The 26,376-nt window shown below is 48.8% G+C and overlaps 3 protein-coding genes and 1 pseudogene across 3 annotated transcripts; 2 read left to right on the top strand and 2 right to left on the bottom strand.

Annotated features, from left to right (window-relative positions):
• Window positions 1-19,167: 19,167 nt before the first annotated feature.
• LOC145418972 (histone H2B-like) lies at window positions 19,168-19,539 on the top strand. The gene has a single exon (XM_080287221.1). The coding sequence runs from the start codon at window positions 19,168-19,170 to the stop codon at window positions 19,537-19,539; it is 372 nt and encodes a 123-aa protein (XP_080143347.1).
• A 2,894-nt stretch (window positions 19,540-22,433) lies between these two features.
• Window positions 22,434-22,849, bottom strand: LOC145419193 (histone H3-like; annotated as a pseudogene).
• A 751-nt stretch (window positions 22,850-23,600) lies between these two features.
• Window positions 23,601-23,912, top strand: LOC145419111 (histone H4). The gene has a single exon (XM_080287354.1). The coding sequence runs from the start codon at window positions 23,601-23,603 to the stop codon at window positions 23,910-23,912; it is 312 nt and encodes a 103-aa protein (XP_080143480.1).
• Window positions 23,913-25,873: 1,961 nt separating this feature from the next.
• Window positions 25,874-26,242, bottom strand: LOC145418942 (histone H2A-like). Its single transcript, XM_080287199.1, has one exon. It carries the CDS (start codon window positions 26,240-26,242, stop codon window positions 25,874-25,876), a length of 369 nt encoding a protein of 122 aa, XP_080143325.1.
• Between the last annotated feature and the right edge of the window lie 134 nt (window positions 26,243-26,376).

Raw genomic sequence — 26,376 nt, 5'->3', positions numbered from 1 at the left:
GGTGGTAGTAGTAGCAGTAGTATCGTCTTCGTCGTCGCTGGAGGAGTAGGAAGACCTTCAGGAGAAGACTAATGCATCACCCGCCGTTTGTGATTGTGAGATATTCGTCCCAGTTTCCTTTGACACAGGCAAACAGAGAGCCCGTCAGAGGTGCGCACTACTTGCGCGAACTTGCTTTATCGAGGTGGAGGGTAATTCCTTACCGTAGTAAGTAATATATTAAATGGAGCATTGGCAACAATGCCAGCAGCGTCCCTAAAGACATCACCAGTACGGGCTAGGGCCGAGTCGAGCTCAGACTTGAGCCTGGTGGTGGCTGGGCAGTCCAGAAGATAATGCAAAAGGGGCTCCTCACAGCTGGCCAAGCAATGTTCACACGGGTCTGGCTCCATACCCCTAATTTGCTTGTAGCAAAGAAACCCAAGACGCAATCTTCGAAGTCGGACTACAATAAAGTTAGGTAGTCCTGGGGAGAGCGACAGAAGGGAATACAACGTGGCAGTAGCATACCAATTTGCAGAGCAAGAGCCCTCCGTGACCCAGAGTTGATGGTCCTCTTGGGATAGTCTTCCTATGGTGGCAGTGAGAGTGCGGATGAGGTGCGAGGGACTAGGGCGTAATGGGAATGTGATGTCTGGGAGATCGCAAGCTGAGCGCGCAGCGTCATCAGCACGCTCGTTGCCACTAATTCCCACATGTCCCGGGAGCCAGTGAAGGTTAATCGTTGCGCCCCTATGGACAAGGAGTGATGCAAATGTATGAATCGCTGTTAGAAGAAAGACCTTGTCATGCAGCGAGAAGGATCGTAATCTCTGAATGGAGGAAAGAGAGTCTGTGTGGATTATGACTCGACTGCGACGATGGTGGTGAGCATGGCGCAATGCACCCAGGATGGCCGCAAGTTCCGCCTGGAAAGCGGAGATACCTGAAGAGAGTCGCCAAGCTTCCACTATTTGCCCAGAGACAAAGGCCGCTCCAGCTGTGCCATTAGGGGAAACAGAGCCATCAGTGTAGTAGATGGCTGAGTCTGGTGAGGCCAGAGCTGCCACCCTACTGAGACCCTCCTGGCGAAGGAGTGCTGGAATCAAGGAGCGGGGTTTAGCCTCCGATGGACCAATAATATTAAAAAGAGGAGGATCCCATGGCGGTGGATCAACGTATCCAGGAAAGGGAGAGTCGGGATCTTGACAGAGGCTCGCAGCAGCTCCCAATCCATGGATGGCAGCGGCTGTGGTGCGGGCCCAGTCACGCTGAGGGGCCGGCTCGGGTGGGCGGCAGAGAAGGCGTTTTAGGAGGGCAGAGACAGGCAGGTGAGGCAGGCACTGGATCAGCTTCAGGGTGACAATTGCTGCTCGTAACACAATGCGATGGGCCAGAGATGGCAGCCCACCCTCCATACGCAGATTGACCAGTCGGGTCCAGCGTGGAGCACCCAGCATAATGCGGAGGGCATCATTCTGGATGACCTCCAGAGATCTAGCGACTGGCGGAGCAAGGCCCGTCAAGCAGATGGCGCTGTAGTCTACTAAGGATCGGATGGCGTGAATATAAAAGGTCCGGAGGACAGAAAAAGATGCCCCCAAACTCCGCCTGGAGAGGTATCTGAGAGCAGCCATTCGGGTGGAAGCACGCTCCCTCACATACCGTACATGGCAAGCAAAGGTGAGGCCCCCATCTAGCCAAACCCCCAGATACTGGTGGACGGTGACCATGGAGAGCTGATGACCTCCAAGCAGCAGTGGAAAGTTGGGGGGGCGGAGGCCAAAAGGCAGACACTTCGTCTTAGCAAAGTTGATTTTAAGGCCTAGCTCGTTGCACTTTGCGTGCAACCGAGCAAGGGCCAAGTCCGCCTGTTTAAAACAGTCTCTCCGTGTAAACACGAGGGCCAGATCGTCAGCGTAACAGAGTAGAGTTATGCCAGGCCCATATTCGACAAAAAGGAGCAGTATAGGGCTCAAAACGCTTCCCTGGGGGGTGCCATTGGTATGCGGGTGAAAAGGGGAGAGGTGCCCCTGAAAGCGGACCCCCGCAGTGCGGTCACTAAAAAAATCCCGGACCCAGGATATGAGCCTGCCCCCTACTCCCCTGGCCGCAAGAGCTGCCAAGATAACGGTGGGGTTTGCCAGTTCGAATGCCTTCTCGAGGTCGAGGAAGATGGCCATCCCCCGTCCGCCCCTCAGCTCCCCAAGGAATGATGCAAGGCAGTGGGTGGCACTCCTGCCGGGGTGATATGCATAAATCCTTGGGTGCAGCGGTCCCAGCCGCCAAGCAAGACGAGCCCGTACAACCCTCTCAGCTGTCTTTGCAAAGCAACTGAGCAGGGAGATGGGGCGCATGGCAGTGGGATCGCGAGGTTTCGGAATCGGGTGGATGACCGCCATCTTCCACGACCTCGGTAGACGCCCCTCAGACCACGAGAGGTTGAGCAAATCAAGCAGACGCTCTCTACCGCAATCACCAGCATGACTTAAAATGGAGTACGTGACCCCATCGAGCCCCGGTGCAGTGTCCTCCCGGCGCCTCAGCGCTTTTTGAAGCTCTCCGCTGGTGATGGGACAGTCAGCGGGGTCAGGTGTATTGCACGCCGTCTGAATGGCCGCAATGCGAGAGGCGGACAGCTGCACTTGTAAGGCTCGGACAGACTGCGGGAGATTGGAAGAGGCTGAGCGGTCAGCGAAATGCTGGGCAAGACGGCTGGCCTCAGCGGCAGGGTCAGGGTGGGAGGGCGGACGAGGAGGACGTGGATCGGAGATGGACCTGATTCTCCCCCACATCTCACGGAGTGTGGAGTGAGAATCTAGGGTGCGACACCATCCGATCCACGCCTCCTCTTTAAGGCGACGCTTTTCGGCAACCACATGCCGAGTCACAGCAACCAGGTACCGGCGGTGCGGAGATGTTCGGCGCCGCCGGTACTGCCTGCGTGCTGCATTTAGCCTATGGTTCAATTCCCTGACCCTGTCGCAGTAAAACCAGCCGTCCCGGTAGCATCCCGCCGAGCGCCGCTGCAATGGAATGGCAAGAGAGGCAGCGTGCGAAAAGATATTTGCTGCTTGATTTGCCCGGCTCTCGAGGTCTGAGGAGGGAGAGGATGTCGCAAAGGCCGCCGTGAGAGCACGGTCAAAGGCCACCCAATCCGCCTTGCGTAGATCCCATCGTGGTGTGGGAGGCGGGGGAGGGGGGAGGGGGGCGAGAGGCAAGCCAACAAGAGTAGCGAAGTGGTCACTCGCAAGGTGTGGGTGGAGTGACCATGACGCCAGGCCTGACAGAGGGGTTGAGACAAAGGAGAGGTCGAGGCGACCTCCTCCAATATGAGTGGGCTCTGTCGTGTTGTTTAGGAGGGAGACACCACCCATCTCCTCCAGAAGTAAAGAAATATGCCGTCCTGCTTCACTGGACTGAAGAGGCGATGATAGAAGGGCGTGGTGGGCATTGAAGTCGCCCCCAATGTACACGGCCCCCCTGGCAGCTTGGGAGAAAAGTTCCCCCAACTCCAGGGTGCTCCTCTGGCTTCGGTATACGTTGTATACCGTCAGGGGCGACGTCGCCAGATGGAGAACCACGCCCTGAACCTCCACATCAGGTCCACAGAAAGGAGGGGACTCACAATCCGTGCACGCGATGTGGTCCCGGACCAGAACGGCACATCCCCGTGTAACGCCACGAATATACGGGAGGAGATGGGTGGTGTATCCCGAGAGATGGAAAGTGGAATTGCCTGGGAGCAGGGTCTCCTGCAGGAGAATGACATGAGGGCGGTCCCGTGCGGCCGCCTCCTGCAAAAGGGGGAGCTTGCTCCGTGCTCCCAAGCAATTCCACTGGAGGAGCCTGAGAGAGCGGTCTATTGGCCGTCCGGCGACAGTTGCGGACGGTCGTTCTCCTGCAGCAGTGGTGAGGCCCTGTCCATCACTTTGGACCCTGATGGTGGTAGGGTTTGCCCCAAACGATGTCGATGACGAGGCAGCTGTGCGGCCGAAGGCAGAGCATTGGGAGGTCGTGACCTGACTCTCTTGGGCGGGCGAGCAGACCTGTGCGGTGTGGGACGGGGTCGCCCTGCCGAACGAGCTGGGCGGCGAGGGGACAGAGGAGCACCTAGGCTCGCCATCTTCCTTTCGATTGCCTGGTCCACTAGGCGATTGGCAGCTATGGCAAGGGGCTCTGTTGGGAGAGGGATGTCGAGGGTTAAGGCGACTGTTTTGGCGAGGGTCAGCACCAGCTCCGTGGCAAAGGTCCTGAGCTCCTCCGTTGTGAATGAGATCACCGGAGGAGCAGGAGCGGTTGGTGGACTGGGTGTGGAGCCAGGCACTGGTGGTGGAACAGGCAGTGGCTGGCTGGTCTCTACAGGTGGAAGTGCTGGCGAGACAGGCGGCTGCTGGCGGTGGACCTCGGCTGTGGTCTGGACCACAGTCAGAGCTGAGGGCAATGGAGGGAACTCCTGGTCGCTGAGAGGTGGTGGGCGCTGGATGAGAGGGCGGCGCTGTTGGCCCCAGATGAAAGTGCCAGGAGGAGCTGGAGTAGCGCTGGCGGCCTGGTTCTCCTGCACAAACGCTTCCTGCCTCTCCCGACGCTGGTTCACTCGGTGAACCCTCGCGGGGCAGCTGGGGTGCCAGGCGTGGTGTCGCCCGGAGCAGTTGGGGCACTTGGCTGCAACTGGTTGTTTCTCCTTGTACCGCTGGAGGCACTCGGCCGTGTCGTGGCCGCCACTGCACATGCTGCAGATGACGGGGCGGTTGCAGTTGGCACGGTGGTGCCCGTAGCGCTGGCAGCGGTAGCAACAGAGAGGCTCCGGGGTGAAGGGGCGAAGGTGATACGTTCCCCAGTTCCCTAGGTCGATGGAAGGGATCAGAGGACCCCGCAGGGTGACAACTACCTGACGAGTCTCTTCCCGGGTCCGCGTTTTCTGGCAGCGGGTCGCCTCCTCGACCTGAGGGTGGTGAAGGAGGATCTCCAAAGGCATTCTCAAGGGATAACCCATGACAACCGCCTTCGTCGACTGTTGGCCGGGCGTCAGCTCGACTAGTTTCACAGGGCAGGCCTCGTCCTGCATAGCTGATCTCAAGAGGTCGTAGGCTCCCTCATCCTTCGGCACCAACACCGAGCTGCCATCTTGACCTATCAGGTTGGAGCAGCGTAGCCCTGGCAGGTGACGCTCTAGTGCAGCCACGGCGTCGTAGCTCGTCGCATGCCCGTCCTGGACCGGCACACGGAAAGCTGGAAATGCAGAGCGGGGAGGCGGACGCACAGCTACTGACACGGAGGGACGAGCAGCAGTGGGATCCCTGAGGGGAGGCCCAGTGCGTACTGCCGGAGAAGGGCCGTTTCCCTGGCGAGCACGCCTCGATCCCTTGCGTATCACGGGGGTGAAACCCTCATCTTCCTGCAGAGCGGGATCAGCAGAGGAGGGGAGCTGAGTCGCAGCAGGAGCCTCCGAAGTGCCCTTGGTGGAAGAGAGAGATGGTGGAGCGGGTGCAACCTCCTCCATAGCCTCATGTCGGCGGGCCGCCTTGGCAGAGCGGGTAGAGTCACCACGCAAGCGAGGTGCCACTCTCGTGGATGTTGGTGTGGAGGGGTTTGCACACGCGGCCTCGTGAGCTGACGAGAGAGAGCTCGAGTCAGAGCAGTGACGCTCCCTCTTTGTGCGTGTGGCAGGGCACGGGATGGAGGGCCTCGACTGAGGAAGCGGGAGGCGGGAATGCCCCGGGGGCCTAGGGATGCTGGATCCCTTCATGCTCACCGGAGCAGGCCAAAAAACTCAGTCAAAAAAAAAACACACACACACACACACACACACCTCACACACACAACCACTCAAAAAAGCACAAGCAAACAAAAACAGCAAAAGTGGCCAGGTCCCTACAGTGACGGGCAACCTATGCTCCCCGCCCTCTAAAGGGCGATGGGAGGCCCCGCCACTGCCCCTTTCGGGTCTTCCCTAGTCTAACAGAGCCGCCCTCACCGCCTCCTATAACCAGGCCCTAAAGGCCCCCCTTCATGGAAGTGCCCTAACGGCACCCCTTCAGGGTTCGGCGTCGTACTACGGTGAGGGACACTAACGGCAGGCCAAAAAAAAAAAAAAAAAAAAAAAAAACCCACACACTCAGTCACATACACACACACACTCCCACTCACACCCAGGCAATCTGAGACTAAGTCTCAGAAAAAACCTGTAAAGCAAAAGAAAAGCTTCCTCAGTGCCAGAGACTAAGTCCAAACTGGCAAAAAACGAGGCGAAACAGGCGAAATTCTCCACGAGTGAATGAAACAGTGTTCACAGCTCGAGAGAAAACGGCCAGACCTCCGCACCCGACAGAGTCTGAGCTAGGAGTGGTCACCCGCCCGCGACCTTCCCTTAAATACCCGTCTTCCCGATCCGGCCCCATCCCACCCGCGAATGGGAACGAGGCAGAAGCCGGGCTGCGATCGGGCAGCAATCACATATAAGGATTTCAGCAAGCGCGGCCCCCACTCGCAGTCCACCTCTCGCCGAGGCAACACCTCCACCGCTGTTCCCGGCGGGACCAGCTCTCCACTGCAGTCGTTTCATCCGAGGGATGGGCCTGTTCTCCATCTAAGGGAGTGCCCCGTCAGTCCACCAGGAGTTTGAGGCTCGTCCGCCCTCTGTTACCCGGCCGACCACCCTCCCTCCGCCAATACCTTGACTGGGGTTGTGCCCTGGCGATCACGTGAACTGGGCCTGACCTTTGTATACCACCTGCTGCAGTGGAGAGCTGGAGCGAGTCCGATGGGGGTTGAGGGCGGAGTCGGGACGCTTTGATCCTGAGCTTCGGCGCCCTTACCATCGGCGCCGTTTCTTTCACCAAGCTCTTGTCCCTCTCCGCCCTCCATGAACATCCGAGCAGCCGGCCGCCGACCATCATCGAGTCGTTTGGGGCTTCACCTGAGCTTGCCGGCGCCTCCTTTTATCTGGCGCCGTGCAGTCTATCGCTCACTCCCCGTTGTCTCCTCCATCATCGGGCTGCTTCCACCATCGCCTCGTTCCCCTTCCTCTGCCGCCCTTGCCCTGTCTGCAGCCCGCCAGGAGTCAGGACGCTGGGCAATCCCTAGGTCCTGTCCTCCCCACTTACTGTCTTTTAATCAGCCCATACCCCACCGACCGGGCTAATGTATGGCCCGGCCTGCAATAAAGTTGCAGGAAATCTTAGAACGAACGAACGAACGCGTCCCCCTTCACTTGGTGACGACGCCTAGTCGGATGCACGCGTGTCTTGACCGCTTGCTCCTCACCTCTCACTCTGTGACTCCCTGCTTTCATCAAGCTGCCTAACGACTTTGTCGGCACGTGCCACCCTCCCACTCATCACCTCATTAAATAAACTTCACCCATTCATCACCTCATTAATAAATTTCACCCACATCATTCCTCCTACCCCTTTTCCTGTCTTCTTCTAATTTCTCTTTATTACTAACCCTGCTCTTTGGTGAATTCGGAGAAACTTCCGGGACCCCCCCACTACCTTGTTGGGGCCACGGCCATAACAGTAGCCGGGGGTCCAGGAGATATAGCCGTGCGCCTGAGAGACTCGGCCTTTTTTGTTCTCCCACTTCCTTCCCATCTTGCTGGTGATAGATTGGCTAGGACTTCGGTCCTAACAATCTGGAACCACCCTGCTCTCACAACAAGTTTAGTGATCAGGGTAACGGCGCCAACACGCCATCCTGCACACCCATTGCACCCCGGGATCTGTGCAAAAATGTGGTGATTGGTTTTCTTCCCCCTCTTTTTATTAACGTCATGCGCTACACTCCCTCCCTCCCTCCCCCTTGATTAATGATGGCTTCCTCAGTTAAGTTTAAATGTACCCTCCCCTCCCTGCCTTCAGACCCTGGTCAGACCTTTTTTTGCATCACTGAAACTCCCTTTGTTAACCTTTTTTCTAGTGCAAAAGACAAAGTCATTAAGATCACCTTGGCCTCTCAGGCTCATCTTGATTCATACCTCTCCCCCAGTAACCTGCCCAAATACTCCCAGGCTGGAAATGAGCTGATCTCAACTCCTGAGCTAAAAGCTGCCTGTACAGTAATTGCCCGTAATGTTACCAAATATGTTCTCAGACATACCGATGATGACCTCATGACTGAACTGTCCCTGAAAAACGACATTCACGCCACCCACATTGTTCGCTTTGACAATTCAAATAACATCAAGATTCTCTGTGCTTCACCTCAAGAGGTACAGAAACTTCATTCACACGGTGTCAAAGCGTTCAATACAATCATCCCACCCAGCAACCTTAGACTCGAACAGTGGTTTGATCTTGCTCAATGCTTTAGATGTTACCAATATGGGCATCCAACTAAATCATGCAAAAAAACTCAAATATGCTCAAAGTGCTCTGCCCAAGGTCATTTTCATACAAACTGCACTAGCACTACTACTAAATGTATTAATTGTGGCGAAGGACACATTGCAATCGCCGGAAACTGTCCTATTAGAAAAAATCTGCTAAAGGACTTAAGGGCTAACTGCCAGCCTGCACAGCATAACCCGCCTCAATCATACACAGCACCCCAACAAACTTCATCCACCATGTCATATGCCCAAGCCACTCAGAACTCACAGCCCCAAAATCAAGCACCCACCACTCATCCAACACCCCCCAACACCACCCCTCCCAGTCCATCTTCCATTTCACCCTTCCCCCCCAACGTTACCGCAGTTGTCATGTCTGCCCTAGCCCAAGCTCTGTACTCTGATGTGCCCTTTGCATCCCTCATCAATGATGCTCTAGCCGCCAACAATATGTCCACCATTGTCATCCCCCCTTCATGGCACGCAGCCAAGAAATCGCCCCACATCTTCACCCCCCCTTCACAGCAAACTGGCAACACCTCAGTCCCTCCTACCTCACCCCCTCCCATCCCCTCCACCTCTCATTCGTCATCTCCCTGCACTTCCAACCCACCCACCACACCCACTCACCCTAAACCTCATCCCACTCCTGCATCCTCAAAACAACTCCCATCTTCCCCCCCTCACCATCCCTCCCCTCCTGCTGATTCACGTCATCCTAACCAAACCACCCAGCCCCCAACCCCATCTCCCTCCACCAGCACAACCCCTAACCAACCTAACCCCATGCCCCCTCCACCTACCCCAACCACCCCCCTCACCTGCGATCGAGATCGCAGCGTCTCTTGCAAACGCAAGGCAGCTGACTCTCCCGAATCCCCCTCCTCCCTCTCCCCTTCAGTTCACACTCATCAATCACGCTCCAGAAAACGCAGTGCCCCCCCTCCCAAAAAGAGAACCCCATCCTTCTCCCCTGCCTCACCCACAAATACCACATACATAGCCCATTCAGACTCAGTTCAACACGATCACCATCATGCTTAAAATCATCCAGTTTAACATTAGACACTATTACGCAAACAGGCACCTACTTACTCAACTCATTCACGAACACGACCCAGACATAATATTACTCAACAGCACTTGCACCAACAACACCAGAAAAATCAAACACTATGGCTACACTACACTTCAAACCGACGAGGGTCCACACGACGGAGTTGCTATCATGATTAAAGGCACCATTAAACACGACTTCATCACAACATGGACACACAGACATTTCCTTGCAGTTAAAACACACACTACTCTTGGCCCCCTCATAGTCTCCACCACATACACCAGACCCAACACTGGCATCCCCTTCACAGACATAAACAGACTCTTCAACAACACTGCACCAACACTATTCATTTCAGATCTAAATGCACAACACGGGACATTCCAACACAACACAACCAACAATCATGGAAGACAAATGTTCAACATATACCAACACAAAAGATTAAATTTCCTAGGACCTGATTTCCTCACAACATTTACACCTAGGGGATCAGGTAAGCCAGATCTCATCTTCACCAACAGATCATTTAACATCTTTCATCACCACATCACCCCCGGCCCCATGTCTGGGTCTGATCACATCCCCATCATAATGTCCATCTCCACCAACCCGATCCTGATCCCCAGTACACCACACTATGACTACCTACATGCAGACTGGGATGCCTTTACACAAACCCTTTCAGAACAAGAATACACCACTGACTATGAGGGAAAACATCACACTGACATAGAAGAACAATGTAAATATCTACACCCATGCATACTTAACACTGCCAACATTACCATACCCACAACCACACACATACCTATACACACATTCATACCATCCATACGAACACAACGACTCCTAGTGTGTTACCGTCGTCGGTTTGAACTAAACAAAAACAACTTAGGCCAAGTACGGTTCGACCTATCACATCTTCGGACACATGTAATCAATAGCCTTGAATCCGACCACAATGCACACTGGCGACGCCTCATACAAACTGCACAACAACACAGGAAAACTAAACCCTGGGAATTCTGGAAACACATTCGCCGACTCAAGGGCTGTAACTTACCTAGAGTAAGAAAATTAATTGCTAACAACAGAGAAATCACAGATCCCAGGGAAATCACAAACACATTTAAAAACGCATGGCAACAAGTATACCACCCTAACCCTCCTCATCCTGCCGCAACACGTCACATAAGACATATAGAACAACACCTTCACACTATCCACGAACATATCACACCAGACGCAAACATACACATAAATAATCTAGACATACATAACCCCCTCACTGCTCCCATACTAGTCGAAGAAGTCAAGTCTATGCTCGCTAGAACTCCAAAGAAGGCGCCGGGTGCCACAGGCATCGGACATCACATACTCAAACACCTCCCAGACACATTCATAAATGCACTTACACACTTATACAACGCTGCCTTGGCATCCGGCTACTTTCCGGACTCGTTTAAGACCGCGACAGCTACTCTAATCCCTAAAAAAGACAAGACAACAACAGACCCTTTAAACTTCAGGCCCATTAGTTTACTAGAAGTGTTAGGAAAAACTTTCGAACGAATCATCAACATTAGATTACGGCAATACTTAGAAGACGAAAACCTTCTTTCCCCCAGACAGTTTGGTTTCAGACCTAGACGATCCACACAGGACGCCCTAAACATCATCACCAATTACTTACATATCAACCAAAACATCCGCAATGCATACAAGACAGCCCTTATTACTCGTGACGTCAAACGTGCATTTGACTCTTTTGGCACGCAGGCCTGAAGTACAAAATCTGCGAACAATTCAACTTTCCTTCACTCATTAAAAAACTACTTTGCAATTTTCTAGACAACCGCACAATGCGCATTAAATTTAAAAATAATTACTCAGACTTTTTCCAGCTTCACGCAGGTGTACCTCAGGGCTCCGTCCTTGCACCCACCCTCTACACACTCTACACAAATGACATCCCCAACCCACTACATGACGATTCACTCACCATTCAGTACGCAGACGACATTACTCAACTTGTACGATCAACGACAATTGACGGAATTACGAACAAAGGGAGCGTAGAGCTGGATCGAATTGCACGATGGGAGCAGAAGTGGCGGATTCAAGCGAATCCCTTGAAATGCACAGTAACATATTTTCGTATTAAATCAGCCAACCCCCGCCAACTTTTTCTAAATTCGCGTGACCCCGATCGCGTTCCCATTCCCATTAGGAATACTTGCACCGTACTTGGTCTTACATACGATAAAAACTTCAAATTTCATCATCACATACGAGGCAAGGCAGGCGTGGCTGGCACTGCACTCACACAAATATACCGGTTCCGTAGTGCAACACCATCAACTAAATTTCATTTGTATAAAGCACTGATCAGACCACTGCTCACGTATTCACCGTTAAGTCTATCTCTTTCGGCCAAAAGCAATATTCTAAATTTACAGAAAGTTCAAAATAAAGCCATACGTTGGGCACTGAGCATACGGTGGGATGATTTTATCACCAACATACACTCTCATGAACGCGCCAACATTCCACCCATCAACACTTACCTTCACCACCTACAACAAAAACAAATCACCAAACTCACCGACGTTCACACTGACTTCATCGACTTTTTCACCCGGATCACACCCCCCACACGACCTCTAGCCAACCTCTTCCACCCTGACGCAAGACCTCCACCCACCCCATTGTTCACTTAATTACCAATAGTTTATTTATTATTGACCCTTTCATTAATTAACTTAGTTCACACCCAGCAACTCATTAAACTTAAACCACCCCTACACCCACTATCAAATCACGGCAGCCACGCATTCACACGCCATCCTCATATCCAGCACTCCCGCCTCAAACCTTGACCCCCCATACTCCCCTTCCTCCACCCCTCCCATTTCCTTATCCCCCTACCCAAGCCCCCTAGGGCTACAACACCTTACCCAACACCCCTATCCTATTATCCTACCCAGGCTCCTGGAGCCGGAAATCAGATGAACCTGAGAGGCAGCCAATAAGCCAATGCTTGGCAGAGAAAGCCGTAGCGACTCCTCCCTCCCTTAAGTAATAACACTGTGCACGTGCGAGACCCCACCCCCCCTCCCCAACACCAAACACACGCACGTTGGGTTAAGCCCCGACACTCTTTCTCTTCGTCTAAATTCTTCCTCTCCTACTATTATTAAAAAAAAAAAAAAAAAAAAAAAAAAAAAACATGCACATTACACAATGCAACCAGGAACTGATCTCTCAGTAAGGCCGGGAGATAAAACTAAGGCCTAGTTCCTGCCACCACGTGTTGTCGTCGTCCTGGTTGCATTACACTCATCACACATATACACAATCATTCTTTACCTTCCTTCCTTTCCCCCCCTTTTCTATACGTCATTGTATTGTATTGTATTGCGTCCCCCACTCGGATTCTCCATCTGGCAGCCGTGGCGACAACACCTCTTCCCCCAGCTCTCCCAGCAACAGCTCTGGCTGTACCCGGGAGTTAGTGAAATCAGGTTTCACTCCCCCTAGAGTTTCTCGCGACTGCCTGACTATTTCCGAGTGTTTGCACAACTTTTCGTTGAGCTTTGGAGAGCCTCTCTCCTTTCTTTATTTTTGTTTTTTTTTTTGTTTTTTGTTTTTGTTTTTTGTTTCTCGGCCTGCCGTGTAGTGTCCCTCACCGTAGTACGACGCCGAACCCTGAAGGGGTGCCGCAGGGCACTTCCATGAAGGGGGGCCTTTAGGGCCTGGTTAAAGGAGGCGGTGAGGGCGGCAATTTCTGTTAGGGCTAGGAGTAGGCATGTCCCTCACGGGGCAGTGACGGGGCTTCCCTCGGCGCCCTTTAGAGGGCGGGGAAACCCATCCCCGTTACTGTAGGTAGGTTTGTGTTGGCCGTTTTTTTTTTTTTTTTTTTTTTTTTTTTTTTTTCCGATATTTAGTTTAATTTAACTTGTTAGGTCTGCTGTAGGAATTAATCTGCATAGCAGATTAGTTCTGTGGCAGCCCTAACTTAGTTTTTCTAAACTAAATTATACTTCAGATTGCGTGCCTGATTTCTATACGTACCTTTTAGGCCTCTTACGGCCTCGCACGTGATCTACCCCCTTCAAGAGGGAGCGAGAAGACCTGAAGTTTTAGGTATTGATCAACATGCCAACATGCCTAGAATCAAAGTAAAACATAGAAACAGCAAACTTCGCAGTACCCAGTTGGAGCTGCTGGAGCTGCTGTCACAGCACAACATCACAACATATAAAGTAATTGCTACCAATGACTCCTTGATTCTGCTCATCAGTGATGAAAAGAATGCAGACAAGTTGCTCACTGGTGAATGCAACCAAGATCTTGTTGCTAAAGGGTATGAGCCAGTAATACCACCACAACTAAGAGTGAAGAAGTCTGTAGTCATCAAAAATGTGGATGACATAATATATGAGAATGATGAGGCAGACATCAAGAAAGAAATAGCCACCTGCAATCAATACTTGAAGGAAAATGATGTTGAGGATGTTTACAAATTCCCTAACTCAAAAACCATTAAAGTAACATTTAAACAAGTTGCTCAAGCAGAAAAAGCTACTGATTCTGGACTTAAAATGTTCTACCTAAGTGTTCCTAGCCACAGAATAAAGCAGGAACAATTCTACCCGATCATGACTTGCTATAAATGCTATGCTGTGGAGGAACACCTGACTAAAGACTGCCCACAGCCCAAGGAATTCCAAGTGTGCTCACTGTGTAGCAGCAGTGAGCATATTTGGAAGGATTGTAAAGCCCACACAAAAACCTGTGTAAACTGCAAGGGGAACCATGATACTACTGCAATGGCATGTCCCAAGAGAAAAAAGGCAGTACAGGAAAAAAGGCAGTACAGGAAAAAAGGAAGACAGCAGAACAACAACAACAACAGCAACAAACCAATCAAACCCGAACCTACAGTGCTGTTACTTCTGCTTCCAGCACTAGCCCACCCAGTGCAAATAACACAGCCTTTCCACAACTCCCTGTTCCTCCCAGCACCATACTTTATTGCATATATGAGGCACATGTCCATAATGCAGCACAACCAGGAACATATGCCACCATACTCAATACTCTGTTCAAAGAAAATGGAGTCCCCACAGTAAAAGCTCCTAACAATCCCCCTTCAAATGACATAATCAACAAACAACTAAACTCTGAAAACGCAACAAACACCTCATCTGCCAGCACTAATAACTCAAACACACACAATGACAATGACACTCATAGCACTTCCCAACATACCAACAAACCACAGAGAGCACCAACCCCCCACCCAGGTTTGGACAACAACTCTCCTACCCACCATTCCCGCTCTCCATCACCAAGCCACTCTATTACCTCTGATACCACAGATGTCTCTATTGATGAATCTCATACTGACTCAGATGAGGAGGAGCATGAACAACAACAAACGAATGAGATTGATCACGAGCAAATAAACACAACAGAAACGACAGGGGCTACCTCATACCATGACAACACAAATGCAAAACAACTGGGAGAAATTACCCTAATCAGCATACCATCAGTCATACAACAGCTCACAAACGGTAGAATGAATAAAGTAGATGTTGCACATTCAATAAAGAAAGCCGTCATTAAGATCAGGCATGACACAAAACTGGAAGATGATGCAATATACCGTCTTTTCTCTGAGAACAAAATCGATATACAGACTTGTTCTACATTCTCAGTAGACAAAAACAAACTAAAAACACTCCCACATATCTTTCATGAAGCCTCCACCAGACCAGCAAGGACCACACGTTCCAATAAGCCACAGTTATGAACACCATCAAAGTTATTCAACACAATGTTTTGAATTGGGCCACTCATAAACATACCTTGATAACTGTCTATAAAACAATACAGCCCGATATAATACTTATTAATAGTCATGGAGTCAAGGACAGTGATAGCCTTAAAATCTATGGCTACACTGTTCATAAAAGAAACACTAGTGGCGAGAATAGTGATGGATCTGCTATCGCAATCAAATATGGGCTGACATATAAATTACATGACGATTTTATTACTGACTTCCTTGCCATAACTATACAGACAACGACTGGACCAATACAAATAGCGACTACTTACATTCCCCCCCAGACGACCATTCCTCTCCTTCCCAGACGCCCATAAATTACTGTATGACAATGACCCGACATACTTACTAGGTGACCTTAACGCTAAACACACAGCACTAGGAGACAGATATGACAACACAGTAGGACGAAACATCATGACATTCATTAACAATGGTAGGGCAATTCATGCTGGACCTAACTTCCCCACATTCATTAGACAAGACTGCTCCACTTCACCTGACATCATTTTGACTAATAATCAGGCACATCATCACATATACTCGCAACCTGGCCCCATTACCACCTCTGACCACATACCCATTATCCTGACAATCGCATCATCACCCATTCATATTCCTGCATCACCCAGACTAAACTACCGACTAGCTGACTGGAATAATTTCAGGACTACAGCAGAGAATGCCCTCCCAGACACAACCCCACTTGACAACACGACTTTAGAGGACATAGACACAGCGTTAGAACAGTGGTTCTCGGCAATTAAGACGGGGATTGCGGCCTCAATACCCATGACAACAACAAGAATAATAAACGCACAAAGACACTCACCTGAATTACAAGCACTGCAGACACAATACACACGACTGTACAACCTAGCCAGACGACAAGGACTGACATATGACGAATACCGTGAATACAGACAAATACAAGAACAAGTAAAAACTCTTTGCAGACGACTCACCAACGATCACTGGAACCACAAAATTTTACAGTTGTCAAATAAATATCAAGACCCTGCAACATTTTGGAAGGAAATAAAACTACTTAAAGGAACAGACAAACAACCCACTCCATACATCACAGATGAACAAGGTAACAAAATTCATGACACCCAAGACCAGCTGGATCTTTTCACTCAACACTGGAGAGATGTCTTCCGCATCTCTGATGACGAAAACGACTTTGACGATGACAATGAACACAGAATATTACAACTTTTACACGACAACAGACACAGGACATACCCACATGACACAGCAGACTTCTCCAGACTGACGCATGACAACCTCCTCATCAGACCTATCTCTATTGTTGAACTCAGGGCAGTTGTTATTAAAACCAAAAACACCGCACCGGGAAGATCAGGAATAAACAAACAAGTAATTCAAGAGTGCTCCCAGACATTAATTGAAAGACTCCTAGAAATATTTAATGCTTCATTATCAGCCGGTTATTACCCAGACCGGCTGAAGGAAGCCATAATAACTTTGATTCCCAAGTCCAACAAAAAGACCATGACGCCAGCAAACTTTCGACCCATTTCACTGCTGGAAGTTCCTGGGAAAATGTTTGAAAGGATAATAAATAACAGACTTAGACATTACCTGGAAACAAACAGACTGCACAATCCAAGACAGTATGGCTTTAGACCACGCCATGACACCACAAAAGCCATAGCCATCGCGTATGAAACCATTGCCCAGACTTTGTCAAATAAACATCAATGCTGCCTGGTCCTTCGGGATGTCAGTAAGGCATTCGACAAAGTCTGGCATGATGGCCTTAAACATAAACTCTTACAACTTGACCTTCCATTAATACTAGAAAAATTCCTGTGTGACTTCATTACTGATAGGACGGCACGAATAAAACATAAGAACAAAATAGGGGACACAATACAACTTGAAAGCGGGGTGCCACAAGGAAGCGTCATCTCTCCCACCCTTTACATCTTGTACACGAGAGACATGCCCCCTCCCCCACATGACTGCCTCGATATAATGTATGCCGACGATGTCACACAAATAATAACATACCCAGGACGCTCGAAGGCCATGATGGCCAACAAAATATCCCGAGAAATCTCAAGAATCAATGATTATGAAAAACTATGGAAGATCAGAACAAATCAAAATAAATTCAAAATAATTCCTATAGCACAGTTCAACATGCGGAATATCATTGTTGACGGGGATATGATAAATACCACTAATGAGGGCACCATGCTGGGCCTCACCATCACCTCCAGAGGTATCATTAAACAGGCGAATAATATAACTAACAGAGGCAAAATCATACTATCAAATCTATACCGCTTCCGTTCACTATCTGTTAAAATTAAAACTCACCTAGTAAAAGCGTTCCTCCTCCCAGTCCTCGAATACCCTCCAGTGCCACTAAACATCATATCAAGAACACAGAAACTTAAACATCAAAGGATACTAAACAAAGCTCTAAGGTTTGTATATAATGATCGTTACCCTTACGATCACACTACCATCCAGCTACATAACAACTGCAAGCTAAATCCATTAAACCTAAGAGTACACAAAAGAGCAACTAAAATATGGACAACACTGGAAGAGGCCGGGAGTATTGAACAATTTATCAACGGAGAATATAGGCGGACGCACCAGTGGTTCCCCAGCTCCCTGCATAATATGCAAGAAGATCCAGACCCCTTATACACAGCCTGAAAAAGAAAGAAAAGTACATTAATGAACAGAAATATAAGCACCAAACCCTCCTACTCCACTAATCCCCACACCGTAAATCCCTAGCCCGTTTAATCCCCCACCACCCCGCTATAATTCCCGCCAGTTTAATCCCCCACCACCCCGCTATAACCCCCGCTACACCGCCTACACTACCGCACTCCTTTCCCGTCTTCACTACCGCATTCCTTTCCTCCTCTACCTTACCCTCCTTACCCTTGCCTCTCCCATCCTCCCCCCAAGAACCCGTTAGGCCACCACCCCCCACTCTTACCCTACCACCCTACTACCCCAGACCCCGAGGCTATAAACTTGTTAGCCTCAGATCTCCCCTCCTGGAAAAAAAAAAAAAAAAAAAAAAAAAAAAAAAAAAGATGAGGTGTAACCGAGACCAATAAGTGGAATCGGCCCTCCAAATATGAAATAAAACAAAAAGTAAATAAATAAATAAAAGATGAGGTGTAACCGAAACCCAAAAGGGGAATCGGCCCTCCAATATATAAAATAAAATAAAAAATAAATAAATAAATAAAAAGATGAGGTGTAACCGAGACCAATAAGTGGAATCGGCCCTCCAAATATATTTAATAAAATAATAAATAAATAAACAGATAAAAAAGATGTATGAATGTTTGTGTCAATATGAAAAATAAAATAGAATTAATAAATAAATAAACAACATCAGATGAAAACAAAAGTGAATGCCACATTTTCACCAAACACAATACCACATATGAGGACACCTGCAAGCCATCAAGCCCTCTCTTGCACAAATAAAATATTGAGACGGGAGCAGCGAGAATCTATATATAAAATAACAAGAACATGATCAGCCACAGCAATGGGGACAGCCCCCAAACTTTCTTTCTCTGACTTTCTTTCTTCACTTCCCCCACACTGTTTTCTTACTACTTCTTATCTTCTTTCTCTCGCTTTTCTATCCCCAAGTCAAGTCAAGTCCCCCACACACACCACAAAGCCCGCCAGGAGACAGGACGTGTGTGCTAGGCAATCCCTAGGTCCTGTCCTCCCCACTTACTATTTTTTAACCAGCCCATACCCCACTGACCGGGCTAATGTATGGCCCGGCCTGCAATAAAGTTGCAGGAAATCTTTGAACGAACGAACGAACGCGGCCCCCATGTCGACTCAGTCTCTCGCTCGCTCCCGCACCGTGCACATAGTAGTAGTAATACCGTCTGACTCGTCAGCGACGCCATGCCACCCAAGACCTCCGGAAAGGCTGCTAAGAAGGCTGGCAAGGCCCAGAAGGCCATTGCCAAGGGAGACAAGAAGAAGAAGCGTAGGAGGAAGGAGAGCTACAGCATCTACATCTACAAAGTGCTCAAGCAGGTCCACCCTGACACCGGCGTTTCCTCCAAGGCGATGTCTATCATGAACTCTTTCGTGAATGACATCTTCGAGCGCATTGCTGCAGAGGCTTCACGCCTGGCACACTACAACAAGCGTTCAACCATCACCAGCCGGGAGATCCAGACGGCCGTCAGGCTGCTCCTCCCTGGCGAGCTGGCCAAGCACGCCGTGTCTGAAGGCACCAAGGCTGTCACCAAGTGCACCTCCTCAAAGTAGAGAGGTTACACTCTTGGCCATTTCAACATTTCCGGCTCCAATCGGAGCCACAAGATTTTCGATAAAAAGGGGAAAGACAGACTTACAAATTATCCTCTCAGGGACTCTGGTTTATCGACCTTTTTCTTCTCTCTCTCTTTCTTTCTTTCTTTTATCCCTTCATGTCTTTCTTTCTTCCTTTTTTTCCCTTCATGTCTTTCTTTCTTTCTTTTCCGCAACGGTGGTTTGGGATGGGCACAATCGAAATGTTTTGAACTAGGGTTGGGGGTTAAAACAACAGAGTCAAAATAAAAGAGTAAATATGGGCGTGCGCGCCTTCTTCATCTGGACAACCAACAACAACAACAACAACGCACCGTCGCCCCAAGAAGTGACGGCACAGTTTCAGATTGCTTCGGTCACTCTCCACTCCCATACGTTCTATGAAAACAGTGAATATAAGGTAAACATTCAATGCCTTCATCACGTCATGCCAAATAACGTATTTATTATATCGTGAAAATAGGGATGTAAGATGAATCACAGGAGGCAGTGATATATTAGATGGTAACACTTAGTTATCTTTCCCGATTTGAATGAATGTGAAATGTATTAAGTTCGCGCGCGGTGGCCAGTACCCCTATAACTCCCGGTCACTGTGTGTGTGTGTGTGTGTGTGTGTGTGTGTGTGTGTGTGTGTTTTTAATAAACTCTAATCTCCTGCTCAACAGAAAATGCTTAGTTGGAAGTTTTGAACTCAATGATTTGTTTATGAACCTCTGCATTTTATTACTCTTGCGAATCGATTATCCACTGAGGATATCAGACACTGACAGAAGGTAGCATTCTCCAAGGAGCTCCGACTCTGATGTACGGTAGGTTTTTTTTTTTTTTTTTTTTTTTTTCCCCACCGATAGCCCTCTGTCTTATATGAAATAATCCGGAGATTTTTCTTCATGGGAAACTGGCCAAAGGCAGTGCAATAACTGCATGTCCTTGAGTGAATGTTATCTCCTTTCGTGCGTGTTGATCGAAACATTTAAAATAGCTTACTGTCTTACGCCTCCTTCCCGCTTTCTGTCGTCGTCCATGGAGACATTGGAAACGGAACTAAATGACTTGAAATTATTCCCTAGTATTGTCAGGGAAAATTATTTTATAACTAATAATTAATCATTCCCCATGTTCATTGAAGCTCCCTTTTGTTCAGTCTTACGCTACCCAAAAATCACTGCCTGTTACCATGCTAGATTTGAACTCCACAACATAATTATTCCCGACTCTCCCTGAGCGACAATTGTGAAATATCAATTAGTTCCGTTTACGAATTCCTATTATCGTAACTAACCAACTGCTTCCTACAATAATTTGGAAATATACAGATAACTGGTCATGGATTTATTTTTTTATTTATTATTATTTTTTTTTAACAATTTTACGTATTAGGTTTCACCTCGTTCAGATATAAGGAAGAGTATGAACACTATCGCTGACCGAAAACTTCTGGACACTCCGCCGGCACTTCTTAGGCCGACCGTACCAACCAAACTCACTCAACAGGCGTACAGTAAATACAGGCATGACATCGTATCATGCATATTCATGTCAGTCTATAATATGTAGGTACTGTACATACAACAACACATGTGCACAAATACATTTATACTGTATACGCAGTGACCTACACATGTACGTACACACTGTCATGCTCACATAGACACAAGCCCTCATACGTCCATACACACAGACATACATGCTCACAGAGACACACACATACGTACAGTATAAACATACAACCTACATACATACATACATACACACGCTCAACTGCAGGTAAAAATCGATGGGTTCAGGTTCACTTTCACTTTCTCTCTCTCTCTCTCTCTCTCTCTCTCTCTCTCTCTCTCTCTCTCTCTCTCTTTCTCAGTATATTAACTGACGGATTTACCGTGCGTTCGTGGCCACTGTCAAACCTTCATAACGGGTACAGAGACTCTCCTAATATGCAGCGGGAATGCCTTTCTCCTTGTTCAAACCTGTGTACGTTTATGAGGGCGTGACTGAATCGATCAGGAAGTAAACGAAACAGGCAAATAACGACAACAAAAACTGCGACGTTAACAACAGATCAACAAAAGAAATAAACGAATAGGCAAGTTGCCCCTCCTCCCCCCCCCCAAAAAAAAAGGAAATGAATGATTGAAAAAACGATGAATGAATGAATGTAACTATATAAGTACAGTTCATTCGTCCGTCTGTGTGTGTGTGTGTGTGTGTGTGTGTGTGTGTGTCCTCATACGTCCGTACACACAGACCTACATGCTCACAGACACACAAATACATAGGTACAGTAGAAACATACATACACGAGCACAACTGCAGCAGGCGAAAATCGATGGGTTCAGGTTAACCTTTTTTTTTTTTTTTTTTTCCAGCATAGTAACTGAAGGATTCACCGTGCGTTCATGACGGATATAGAGAGCATCTAATATGCAGCGGGAATGACTTTCTCGTTGTGCGAACCTGTGTACCTTTATGAGGGCGTGAGTGAATCAATGAGTAAGTAAAAGAAACAGGCAAATAACGAAAACAAAAACTGCGACGTGACCAACAGATCAATAATAGAAACAAACGAATAGGCAAGTATTCCCCCCCCTTCAAAAAAAAAAAAAAAAAAAAAAAAAAAAAAAAAAAAATGAGTGATTAAAAAAAAAAAAAATTGAATGAATGCATGTAGGTAAGTAATGGAGTTCATTTGTCTGTGTGTGTGTGTGTGTGAGCATGCTTCGCTGCGGAAAAGCAAGAGCTGATATATGGAAACCTAAACTGAGGGTCTGTCATCATCTCTTTGAAAAAGGGTTTTGGCCCTGAAAAGGGCCGAGATTTCTTTCGATCGAGGTGAGGGGTCTCTCGCCTTAGGCGCGCTCGCCACGGATGCGGCGGGCCAGCTGGATGTCCTTAGGCATGATTGTTACACGCTTGGCGTGGATGGCACACAGGTTGGTGTCCTCAAAGAGACCGACCAAATAGGCCTCAGACGCCTCCTGCAGAGCCATGACGGCAGAGGACTGGACTGGAAGCGCAGGTCAGTCTTGAAGTCCTGGGCAATCTCACGGACGAGACGCTGGAATGGCAGCTTCCTTATAAGCAGCTCAGTGCTCTTCTGGTAGCGACGGATCTCACGCAGGGCCACAGTGCCAGGCCTGTAACGATGGGGTTTCTTGACGCCGCCGGTGGCAGGGGCGGACTTGCGAGCGGCCTTGGTGGCCAGCTGCTTGCGAGGGGCCTTGCCCCCAGTGGACTTACGTGCAGTCTGCTTGGTACGAGCCATGGCTGAGCGTGACTGAGGGAGCGAGAAGAGCGAGAGTGTTGGCGCACCGCGCTTTGTTTGTTTGTTGATATTCTCCCCACGACGTGGTGGGGAACGGGCAAACAAAAGAGCCCGTCGCAGAAGAGGCGTGGAGGGAAGGCCCAGTCCTGGTGGACACAAGGGGCACAACCCCGGTCAAGGTAGAATCGGAGGAATGGCGGTCGGCCATGGAAAGGGCGGACGGCCTACATCTCCTGATGGGCTGACCGGGGCACTCCCGGCGGTGGAGAGGACAGGCCCGCCCCTTGGCTGGTGCGGCTGCTGTGGAGAGCTGGTCCCGCCGGGAACAGCGGTGGAGGAGTTGCCTCGGCGAGAGGTGGACTGCGAGTGCGCACCGCGCCTGGCAGCGGCCTTTTATGTTGCCTGTCTCAGGACTGGCGGCGTGTGAGTGGTCGGGGTGTGATGTACATGGCGGTGATTTACTGTTCATGCTTTTTCGATGCAATTCCTGGTTTGCTTGCAAAATTTGGCATGCCCTGTGGCGTGACCTGGCTACGACACCTCTCTAGGATTGGCCTCCTGGGAGCTGGGGTGAGGCCTAGGCCTGAAATCAAGGTTAGATGGATAAGGTTCGTACTTGCACGACCGAGACTGGGTTATATAAGGGTGGTTGGCGAGCGGGGTCGTCATCACTGTTGGTGCTGGGAGCGGAGCGGACACTCACCACCACTACTACTACTACTACTGGGTCTGAGCAGCAGCTGTAGACACTATGACTGGTCGAGGCAAAGGCGGCAAGGGTCTGGGCAAGGGAGGCGCCAAGCGACACCGCAAGGTGCTTCGTGACAACATCCAGGGCATCACCAAGCCTGCCATCCGTCGTCTGGCTCGTCGTGGTGGCGTGAAGCGTATCTCGGGCCTGATCTACGAGGAGACCCGCGGTGTTCTCAAGGTGTTCCTCGAGAACGTGATTCGCGATGCTGTCACCTACACTGAGCACGCCAAGCGCAAGACCGTGACCGCGATGGACGTGGTGTACGCCCTGAAGCGACAAGGGCGCACCCTTTACGGCTTCGGCGGTTAAGAGGGTGCGTGCCTAACTGCATGGCACTATTCCACCTGGACACGGCAAAGCACACAACAACAACAACCCCCGGACCTCTTTTAGAGGTCCACACCTAATTTCTGTGAAAGAGAATGAATGAAGGCATAGTAGTCTAAGTAAATGCAGACGTTGAGCAGATTAGCTAGCACCAATTTTTTTTTTTTTTTTTTTTATATATATATATAATGTATCGAATATGAAGACATGTAATGCAACCCAACCAACTCTTTACCACACCTAACATAACCAACCCTAACGTACCTGAACCATACCAAACCTCCCTCCCTCCCTCCCTCCCTCTCTCTCTCTCTGGCAGTTATAAAAAAAAAAAAAAAAAAAAAAAGGGGAGAGGGGGTTAGGCAACTGTCAATTTGGCTTCTACATCTTCTCATTTTTATGGACGTCTGCATACACATACATTATCACTTATCGTGCTGGGCCATTGCTTTCTCTGTCCCTCTCATCTAACCCCCCACCTCAGGAAAGCTTTCTCCATACCTATCAGGGCAATTTCCATCCTGTTGCGAGAGCATCTCCTCTGCCGTGCTCCGGGAGTCGCCTCCATAAATCGTGAAGGCAAATCCCACTATTCCAAGGTATTTCTGCCTTCATATGCACGAGCAGCAAACTTGAAGGATGCACCTAGAGAATAGAAGACACAGTCAGTCACGTCAGTGAGGCACCACCCACACAGTGCATGATATGAATGCCTAAGTGTTAGACAGACAGAATGTCTGCATATGAACAAGTTATCCCTTGAATTTGTCGCTGTCACGGCCGTTTTCTCTAAGTGCCAAAACCCACCAATCACCCATCGTACAAGCATTGCATCAACCGCCATACAACCGCTGAGGCCTGAAATCAAATTTAAATGGATCCGGTTGGTACTTGCACGACCGCTAGTGCATTATATAGAAGAGGCGGTCGACAAGGTGGCTGACACTCGCCTCCCAACAGCTACACTAAGCAGGCCTACACCGGAGCTCGCAGTTCGATGGCTGCTGCTGATGATGATGATTATTATTATTATTAATCTTGATGATGATGATGAATGAATGAATGGATGGATGAATAGATAGATGATGATGGCTTTTTTTTTTTTTCTTTTTTTTATAGGAACTAGTTGTTGTAATACTACTCCTAATGACGAGAGAAATGAATGAATAGTATTTTCTTAATTATTCCTCTTATTTGGGGGTGTTAAATCCACCATGGTCGTCACCACACGGATAATATATATATATATATATATATATATATATATATATATATATATATATATATATATATATATATATATATATATATATATATATATATATATATATATACATATATATATATATACATATATATATATATATATATATATATATATATATATATATATATATATATATATATCTTATATCTATATATATATATACTGTGGAATACATCACCATATCCTCTGTCACTGAACGACTTTGTCCATTCCTTAGATGGTGGGAGAACAGCCATCATCATCACCTATGTCTTCATTCATCCACCAGGCCAGGCAGTTATTTAGGAGGCATAATTATACGGTACAGTATTATGTAGGTGCAGTTGGGAACGGGACAAGACGCTATGTAGTAGTGGGAATATTATTATTATTATTATTATTATTATTATTATTATTAATCGACCTTCACTGATGTCAGTAGCTTCTTACATGCAACCGAACGTAAATATAGCCACAGACACATGCCAGCATTCAACACATACCACATTCTACGCACATACATACAGACAGACAGACAGACACATACATTACAGTATACCAACACATTCATCCATACACAAAGATGATGATGATGATGATGATGTTGGGCAAAGTCTATTCTCTCTCAAGAAACGAATGTGGCTCCTAAAGGAGCCGATGGAGGTGAAGAAGAAGAAGGATGATTTCTTGGAAGTGTTTACTTCTCCGTCTTCTTGGGGAGCAACACAGCCTGGATGTTAGGCAGGACACCTCCTTGGGCGATGGTGACGCCAGAGAGGAGCTTGTTGAGCTCCTCGTCATTGCGGATAGCCAACTGCAGGTGACGGGGAATGATACGAGTCTTCTTGTTGTCACGGGCTGCGTTGCCAGCCAGCTCAAGCACTTCAGCTGCTAGGTACTCCATGACTGCAGCCAAGTAGACGGGGGCACCAGCACCCACACGCTCGGCGTAATTGCCTTTACGAAGGAGACGGTGGATCCTGCCGACGGGGAACTGGAGCCCAGCCCTGCTAGATCGGGACTTGGACTTTCCCTTCACCTTGCCTCCCTTGCCACGTCCGGACATGGTGGTAGTAGTAGTAGTAGTAGTAGCAGTAGTATCGTCTTCGTCGTCGCTGGAGGAGTAGGAGGAAGACCTTCAGGAGAAGACTAATGCGTCACGTCGTCGTCGTCGTAGAAAGTGGGGGGAAAGAAGGGGGG

This window comes from Coenobita brevimanus, chromosome 117 (assembly GCF_032717465.1).
Source record: "Coenobita brevimanus isolate Jiangsu-jjx chromosome 117, ASM3271746v2, whole genome shotgun sequence".
NCBI lineage: Eukaryota > Metazoa > Arthropoda > Malacostraca > Decapoda > Coenobitidae > Coenobita > Coenobita brevimanus.
The sequence above is the reverse complement of the archived record's forward strand: the minus strand, read 5'-3'. Positions and strand labels throughout refer to the sequence as shown.